The sequence below is a fragment of the Schistocerca americana genome, chromosome 7 (assembly GCF_021461395.2).
Source record: "Schistocerca americana isolate TAMUIC-IGC-003095 chromosome 7, iqSchAmer2.1, whole genome shotgun sequence".
Taxonomy (NCBI): Eukaryota; Metazoa; Arthropoda; class Insecta; order Orthoptera; family Acrididae; genus Schistocerca; species Schistocerca americana.
Genome location: NC_060125.1, coordinates 119,663,490 through 119,672,963, shown reverse-complemented (window position 1 = coordinate 119,672,963; position 9,474 = coordinate 119,663,490). Strand labels below are relative to the sequence as shown.

The 9,474-nt window shown below is 43.1% G+C and overlaps 1 protein-coding gene across 2 annotated transcripts in view; it reads left to right on the top strand.

The window, feature by feature from the left end:
• The first annotated feature begins 1,726 nt into the window (after positions 1-1,726).
• Positions 1,727-9,474, top strand: part of LOC124623175 (leucine-rich repeat-containing protein 4B-like) — a 56,124-nt gene continuing 48,376 nt past the window's right edge. For both annotated transcript variants that reach the window (XM_047148979.1, XM_047148978.1), the window contains exon 1: positions 1,727-1,860. In XM_047148979.1, the coding sequence (XP_047004935.1) occupies positions 1,793-1,860 (68 nt within the window). In that variant the 5' untranslated portion in view covers positions 1,727-1,792. The remainder of the gene's footprint in view (positions 1,861-9,474) is intronic.

Genomic DNA, 9,474 nt, shown 5'->3' with positions numbered 1-9,474 from the left:
AATCTAATTTTTATTGGTCTTCAGTAGCGAGGAGTTATTTCTTTATTCGTGCGACTAATAAGTTGCAGGGGCACTTTAGATGACTTAAATATGTTCGCATCATGATCATGGTTGTTTTAGGATTTTGGTTTAAATTCGCTGTCAACCATCACAACCCAATTTATAGAAAAGTTCTAGTGCATCTGTGTCATCGGTTGGAAGATCATTTAAAACCTCTTCCAAAGGCTTGAAGTTGAATCTCTGCACATGTGGCAGTAACCTGACAGAATTCAATCAGAGGGTAGCACTGCGTTTTAACCTCTTGAAGGATACTGTACAAGAGGTAGACCTTATCAGCTGTTCGGATTGTTCCATTTTGTTTCGTTGTCAGCGAGGCTTTCCCACAGAATGGGAAAGCTTTTGTGGTTGTAAGTCTCTACGACTCGGATCGAATGCCTCTCTCGTGTAGGAGATGAAGTGACCAATTTGGAATCTTCAACATTTGCAGATGCTCGGAGCTTCATTTGCGGCCATACGTTAATTCTGTGGCTCCAAAATTGCTGTCTTAAGCCTTTTACTACGTTCGCTTAACTCTACGAACAAGTTTGATGGCCGTCCAATTCGAGTTTCGCAACAGCGAATTTTGATGATACTCCGCAGGCAGTTATGGTCATTTTTTAAGAAGGTACTTCCAACTTTGCGAAAATCTAGCCATCGCTTCTTTAATTGTTACTTTATATAGGGCACTTTATGTTTAAATCCTTTCTTTTCTTCGTCATGGAAGGCAGGAACTGATAATACTTTCCCATAACGTTCTGACGTGCTGACCACGTGCCACTCCACATCCGCAACCAGCGATGCCCAGTGGTTGTGGATGACACGGCCGTCGGTCGGTTTCTTTGGGTCTTCTGAAGCCTGTTCGGAAGAAGGGAGAGCTACCGACCGCATTTTACGACCAAAAGAACTGCTTTCATGACATCATCAAGTCGATGCAACATTATGAAACGAAATTTGTTTGAAATCTTATGGGACTTAACTGCTAAGGTCATCAGTCCCTAAGCTTACACACTACTTAACCTCAATTATCCTAAGGACAAACACACACACCCATGCTCGAGGGAGGACTGGAACCTTCGCCGGGGCCAGCCGCACAGTCCATGACTGCAGCGCCTGAGACCGCTCGCCTAATCCCGCGCGGCGCAACGTTATGGAAAACCTTCTCCGATAATAAATATTCAGCTTTCACAGCTTTGTCCAGTAACAATAGTTGCTGGCGCGCCTCTTCCAGTTTTAAAATGTTCATAGTCGGTGCGAGATTCAACACTCCATGTGTTCCTGTCAGTTCGTCTAAAACGCAAATAGCTCGCATGTATACTCTTCGACAAGTCGGCTCCAACTGTAGGTGTGTATATTCATTTCTCAAATCTTCGTTCATTTTTATTACACACACACACACACACACACACACACACGTGCGCACACACACACACACACACACTCACACACACGCACACACAAACACAACACAAGAGAAAGTGACAGACAGAAAGAGAGAGAATGAAAAGAGTTGTTGCTTTGTGTAAATCTTAGAGTATGCACCCAGTAACGATAAGATTTCAACCTACGTGTAGTGCTACCCGGATAATAGCCCCGAAACGTATCGCCAACGATAGATAAGAAAATCCCTTTGCGATAACTGAAGCTTTGAGAAACACTTGTAACGAATCTTACCATCCTGAGTGTGACTGCCTGTCTGTCAAGCGGGAGCGGCTGTCGGACTCCGTAAACCTGAGGACCACGTAAGAAGGCAGCCATGGAAACCAGGGCGCTGTCCACCGTAGCTCGTGGGCTGGTGGGAGGTCTGCCTGGCAAGGCCAGCAGGTAAGAGCAGCACCCTCCTTTTCGTGACATTTCTGACAACGAAAGCAGAAACCTAGCTACACTTCGGTATCGCGTATTTACTGCAAGAAGTACACAATATGTGGGGTGTATCAAATCAGCTACATAATGAACCCATTAACGCACTACCAATACTGAGAAGGCCTTGAAAATATTTAGAAGCGCATGTTAAACTGGTTGTTTGCGAACACTGGAAACAAAAGTAGTGTCCATAAATGCGGAATGAATAACTGTAAGTAGGCTGTTTAATTGTTTATGTTGGTAACGCCACGTAGCGCTCAGTATGATAATCACTGACTGTGCTGTGTGCAGTCTGAGGGTGGTCGGCATTGTTGCAATATTTGCTATTGTAGTGTTGGGCAGTTGGATGTGAACAGCGCGTAGCGTTGCGCAGTTGGAGGTGAGCCGCCAGCAGTGGTGGACGTGGGGGGAGAGATGGCAGAGTTTTGAGAGCGGACGATCTGGACATGTGTCCATCAGAGAGAGTAAATTTGTAAGAGTGGATGTCATGAACTGATATATATGTCTTTTGAACATTATTAAGGTAAATACATTGTTTGTTCTATATCAAAATCTTTCATTTGCTAAGTATGCCTATCAGTAGTTAGTGCCTTCAGTAGTTTGAATCTTTTATTTAGCTGGCAGTATAGGCGCTCGCTGTATTGCAGTAGTTCGAGTAACGAAGATTTTTGTGAGGTAAGTGATTCATGAAAGTTACAGGTTACTGTCAGTCAGGGCAATTCTTTAGTAGGGATTATTGAAAGTCAGATTGCGTTGCGCTAAGAGTATTGTGTGTCAGTTTAGTGATGATCAGAATAAGTAAAGAGAGAAATGTCTGAGTACGTTCAGTTTTGCTCAGCTGTTTGAAAGTAAAATAACGTAAGGCGTTTATCAGCACAGTCATTCATAAATTTTTCTAATTGGAGGTTTCATATAACAAATGGGACATCGACTGTTCACTATGTAAACCATGGAAGGCGTACAATACACAGACTTTAACGGTGCTAATGGAAACCAGACAATTCAAAAAGAAAAACTGAAACTGAGAAGATGTGCAGGTGTCTCATTATTGATGAAGTCTGTTTTGTCAGGATTTTGTTAGAGGCCTAAACTTCAATTTTCTGCCCAAAATTTCGCTTTCTTTGGCATGAGACATCATCAGGTAATACTAGCACGGGGATTAGATATTTCGACGTGTGCTGCTTTTTTTTTTTTTTAAGTAAAAGCTTAAACGCTTAACTGATACACGCAGAAGAAACCAAAGAATCACTTATCGGCAACAGCGCAACATCGTCGTGGTATATTGGCAGCCGGCCGCGGTGGTCTCGCAAAAATGGTTCAAATGGTTCTGAGCACTATGGGACTCAACTGCTGTGGTCATAAGTCCCCTAGAACGTAGAACTACTTAAACCTAACTAACCTAAGGACATCACACACATCCATGCCCGAGGCAGGATTCGAACCTGCGACCGTAGCGGTCGTGCGGTTCCAGACTGTAGCGCCTTTAACCGCTCGGCCACTCCGGCCGGCGGTGGTCTCGCAGTTCTAGGCGCGCAGTCCGGAACCGTGCGACTGCTACGGTCGCAGATTCGAATCCTGCCTCGGGCATGGATGTGTGTGATGTCCTTTGGGTAGATAGGTTTAAGTAGTTCTAAGTTCTAGGGGACTGATAACCACAGCAGTTGAGTCCCATAGTGCTCAGAGCCATTTGAATTTAGTACCTTGGCATACTGTCACCCGAACCGAGTCGAAATTAGCCGAGTCGTGCAGAAGTTTGTCTCACAGATCCTTCTAAGAAAGAAAGGCAGATTGCGGTTTAACGTGATTTCGCTTATGGTATCATTACAACGGCAGCAGCACATCGAATGGGACAACGATGGAGCAGGGAATCACTTCTTCTAATTAACTATCTCTGTATTTGATTTAAACCTTTCAAGAAACACATGCGAAACCTAAATCTTAATGGCGGGACTGGTGTCTGAACTCCACTGCTCCGAGATCTGTGTGCAGTGTTTTGATCTCCTTGTCTCTTCGCTGGGTGAATGTCGTTCAACAGATGAGGTAGTTCTGTAACTTTTATTTAAGAGAGAGATCAACAGTTTGTTTAACTTAAATCCTACACTATCACTGTTGAAGCTGCTATGGTATTTTCGAATTTCCTTGTCTTCTCTATAAATCATAGTATGCCAGTCTTTTTCGATCTGATTAAGCATTTACTTTGAGAGAATAGTATTGCTCCTTGGTACGATCCGATGCTTGTCTCCAAACTTTCTTGTGAATTACTTAGTATAAACAGTAATTAAATACAATGTACCCGTAAACCGGACACAGTCTTGTAATCGATCAATATATGGCCATAGTTTTTAATATCAGCCACCTTGTTCCACAAGAGTTGATGCAGAATATTAGCATATGACAATAACAAATTAAGTAATTAACTGTGCTAAGTGGAGTTTACGCAGTACTGGTCTGATGAGAGACTTATCAGCCCATTGCAGTATGCGTGGAGTTTGCGCAGTACTGGTTTGATTAGAGACTTATCAGTCCATTACAGTACGCGTGCGATTGTGTGTGTGTGTGTGTGTGTGTGTGTGCGTGTTGCGGCATTAGGGATCCACTTGCCGACATATAAGTATAGCAGAAATTCAGTTTTCGGTAAATCAGCCTTCCACTCAACAAAACATCTGATTCAGTCTTTCTTGACCGTGTTCGGATTTCTATTATCCAGTGCATAAGCCACAACTAAATCTTTGAAGTTTCCTGATGAGTAATTAGCAAATTCGAACGTAGATTGACTTTATCTTGAGCGAAAACACTTTCATTTGTTCTTGTTAAATGTCATCTTCGTCGAAAATTGTCAGTGAGGAAAACATTCTCTTGAATGGGCAGCGCCTTGAATAATCTGAAGCTGAACTGTAAATCATAATCTTAGACTATTTTCTCTTTCTGCTGAAAGAATCAGTCAAAACACGAAAATAATTTTCCCTCAGTCCTTGCAAAATAAATAAAATAATAATAATGGGTCTTGACTGAGAAGATGAACAAAATAATTTTCACTTCTTGTGGACTTTACTTCATCGTAACGACTAGCTTTGACAATAAGATGTCAACAAGCATACATAATCTCATTATGTGTTATTTAATTAAGACAACGATATCCATTTGATTTTCAGTTACAATTTTTTTCGTAGGTTATTCAACTGAGGGCAAATAGTGGCAAACATTGGCTGGCAGTATCTCCGGTCGGTTAGTGCGTGGCGGTGGTCGGCTTATTATTTCTGGTGGCGGTGACGAAAATTATGAATCAAGATATTTAAATTAGAAAATAAATTCTTGATTCAATAACTTAATACCATTGCACCATTATCTTATTTCTCACCCGCACACGCTGTGGTGGTAAGAATCCTGGTGTAACTACCACTAACTTCCGTTGCACCACAGTGTGTGCAGTCGAGTTTTCGAATGTACAGGGCGGAGCAAATTAAGGTGGCCTGGAGGACAGAGTTCCAGGGTACAGAGAAACACAGCAGAGGAAAGGAAACACAGTACTAATCTATAACAGCTGCTGAAACTGACCACTACTCAGCTCGTGGCACTTTTGGACCCTAGTTAGCAAGCTGCTGAAGGCGGATCGAAGCTACTGGAATTGCTACAATCTCATCCGAAATGTTCTGTTGCAGTTCTTGAAGACCGCGAGGGTTTTTGCGATGCACCTTAGACATGAGGTCTCCCCAAACAAAGTAATCACACTGACAGATCGGGAGACCTGGGTGGCCAGCTAGGGCAGCGACCAGAGTGCCCTCTGCTAACGGCTCTGTCAGGCGTGAATGTTGTGCGAATCTGCTCCAACGTTCGGCCAGCTGTATAGGCAGTTGCTCTATCCAGTTGCAAATAACTGTAGGTCTTTTCCTCCTCCGTTAATGCTGCCACAAATGGTTTCCAAATGTTAGCAATGTAACGCGCCGACGTCAGGGTCTGATGAAAGAAGATGGGACTAATAACGTGGTGTGCAAACACTGCACGCCAAATTCCAACCTTATGATCACGCAGTGGTGTTTCGTGGAAGTTACGCAGCTGATGGTTTTAATGCATGAACAGCAGAACTCAGTAGGGATGGATATGCAGGTCCAGGTGGTGTATTCGTCCGCAGGATCGACGTGATAAACGTGATACGTAGGTCTCTTGCGACATGTGTCGGTTTGATATGGTAAGACTCTGAAGCACTTTGCGGTGAACTGCAGCCACATTTTCTGGTATGCGGGAATGTTTCAGAATGCTTTCTGACGTGTTCGAAACAGTTCTTGTCTGACGCAAATTCCAGATTAAACGTTGAACGGCGCTCTTAGCTGGCACGTTGACACTATTAGACTTCTCAGCAAGCAACTGACCACACCGTTTCCACGACTATGTTCTCACGTAACTTTCCACAACGAACACTCGCTGCTCCACTTCGAGTACCCATCGGCATTACTCCACTCACAGTGGCACAGCGCACACTATCTGAACCGCTCCGGATCACGTAGCAGACGTACACGTGGTGAGCGCGTCACGTGGTGTGGTTATATGCATTCATTCATCTCCAGTCGTATCCACTCGTCCGGCCTACTTTGATTTTCCCCACGCTGTATATTCGTATCCTATTGTAAAGCCCCGAAATACAGCTGGCTTGGTACCCGCTGGAAGTGAAAACGGATGGAAGAAACACTCCGCGTAGTGATCTCGTATTAAGTCAACACAACATTGATTCTATTGACGTAATGAAAGCGAAACTAACACACTAGGATATCGCGTTTCGGGTAATAAGTTCGTTAATAGAACACGCGTCCATAAATAGGGAATGTCCTGGTATACTGTTACATTAAAAAAAAATCGTTGCACAAAATATGTGTCGAATCCTAAATATAAGCGATAAATCGGTGCACTAACATATAAAAAACAGCTTTTTCAGTATTCTTAGCATTCCTTTTCCGATATTAAGCCTAAAATCACAGCCGGCCGCTGGTGGCCAAGCGGTTCTAGGCGCTACAGTCTGGAACCGTGCGACCGCTACGGTCGCAGGTTCGAATCTTGCCTTGGGCATGGATGTGTGTGATGTCCTTAGGTTAGTTAGGTTTAAGTAGTTCTAAGTTCTAGGGGACTGATGACCTGAGATGTTAAGTCCCATAGTGCTCAGAGCCATTTGAACCTAAAATCACTATGGCACTAAATATTAGACAATAATACTTCTTACTGGATCAGAAACTCTCTTCAAAGTCAGCCTAACTTGCAAAATAAGTTATTTTGTAGCCTTAAATAATAAAAAGGAAAACAACCTCAGAACAAATGAGAATATTTTCTTCACGTCTCAGGCTGACCCTAAGGTTCCCATTTCCATTAAAAATAAACAAAAAAACTCTTCCGAAACAAAACGAAAATTAGTTTTCTTGTTGTTTCAACTCAGCAAAAATTTTCCTCTTAAACCTGATCATTCTAAGTTAAAAAGTTTATGTCATCTTCCCAATCTCTTCCCTTAGGGAAAATATCTCACTGATATTTGATCAACCCTGTCTAATCGGAAACTTGCTCCCACACAAATGATGAAAAGACATACGGTCAGCAAAAGAAGAGAAACGACTGTCAGTTACCCAAGACTATTTGTATAGTTTATGTTGTTTATTCCACTTTTACAGTGTTCAAATGGCTCTGAGCACTATGGGACTTTACATCTCAGGTCATCAGTCTCCTAGAACTTAGAACTACTTAAACCTAACTAACCTAAGGACATCACACACATCCATTCCCGAGGCAGGATTCGAACCTCCGACCGTAGCGGTCGCGCGGTTCCAGACTGAAGCTCCTAGAACCGCTCGGCCACCAAAGGCCGGCTTTTACAGTGTCTTTATGTTAGTATTTCCTCTTTTAAAATGATATTATCCCTAAAACATACGAGCAAGATACTTAGGGAAGGTACAGGAAGCATCACAGAAAATATCTTCCAGATGTTTCGACCCTCAAATGTAAGGTCGCCGATTTATGTCGATCCAGGATGCAAAATTTAGAGATTTGTCTGTCTCTGCTACGTAGAAATAATCCGCAGGGAGAACATACCAACAATTAATCCAACTCGCTCCTAAGCATTCTACAGCAATCAAATATCCTCACAGAAACTGGTCACAAGTTTCAAGAAATGTCCACTCAAAGATTTACCCACAAATATTAGAGCTACGTGGCTAGATTTCATCACCAAAACCCACGCAGCTCTTGCTAAGAGACATAAAATGAGACGACTCCCTAAGCCTTATACGAAGTGTGTAGTGTTGATGTAAACATGGAACACAAATATCTATGCAAGAAAACGATTAACGTTTGAAATTGAGTTAGAAATGCCTTGACTTAAAATAAAATGTAGTTGCCTGGTTTTTGGACACTTGGCATTTTTTTCTCGCCATACGTAAGAACTCTACTGTACAGGACTTCCGAGTATTTGTCATTGCAACACTGGAGTCTCAAATCTCATCCATGGGCGAGGTAGGGACCGTCAGTGCGCAGTTATCGGCATTGATACTCGAGACGGGCTAAAAAAGGAAAATACAAAACAAAAACAGACCTGATGGAATAAGACGTTCAAATGTTTCAAATGGCTCTGAGCACTATGGGACTCAACTGCTGAGGTCATTAGTCCCCTAGAACTTAGAACTAGTTAAACCTAACTAACCTAAGTACATCACAAACATCCATGCCCGAGGCAGGATTCGAACCTGCGACCGTAGCGGTCTTGCGGTTCCAGACTGCAGCGCCTTTAACCGCACGGCCGCTTCAGCCGGCGAATAAGACGTATGAGGAAATCATTTTAAGCTATAAAGGAAAAGATTTAGACTGAAGACTGTTCTGAGATCAGATATGAGAATGCAGCAACGACAATTCTTCTGTTTTAAAATTTTATTACTATTATTTTAATTGCAAGAGAAGGAAATGATATTTTTTGCATAGGCATAAACACGCATAGAAATTTATAAATCCTCGTAATACTTATTTTAGTTCAATAAAACATGTAATTAAAAAAAATAGACACACTCTGAGGATTACCCCCATTAACACACGTTATTTGTGGGTGAGCTCATCGATCGTCGACCCAGTTTTCAGGTGAAGCTTACTCCTGCATATGGGGTCAAAAACCGATGCCAGAGTATCACTACGGCAGCTGACATCTGACTTGCATGTATAAACATGTTTGGTTCCTTTTACTTGCTTTGAGTCATGTAATGTACTGTCTGTTAGCTGTGATGGGCGTCGTATCAACGGTGACGCCACTTGCTGCCAGGGTGGGAGGACTGTTTGGCCACGTGCGTCTGCTTGTCGGCCCACATTGGGAACACCTACAGTGGAGGGGCGCTGTTTCCACTGCCACGCTGCCTCGTCTGGGATCAGCACTGTCAGATACTCTGCCATGAGGTCTGCAGCTACGCTCTCACCAGCTTCAGGAAACTTCTGGCGCTGATACCGGTGTTTCCACTGCCACAACGACCACCGAGCGCCTTGGTATCCGCGTTGCTGTCCCTCCTCCTGGGCCCTGTAGCGCTTCAGTCATTGCCATCTGGTCGAGGCACAGATCTCTCT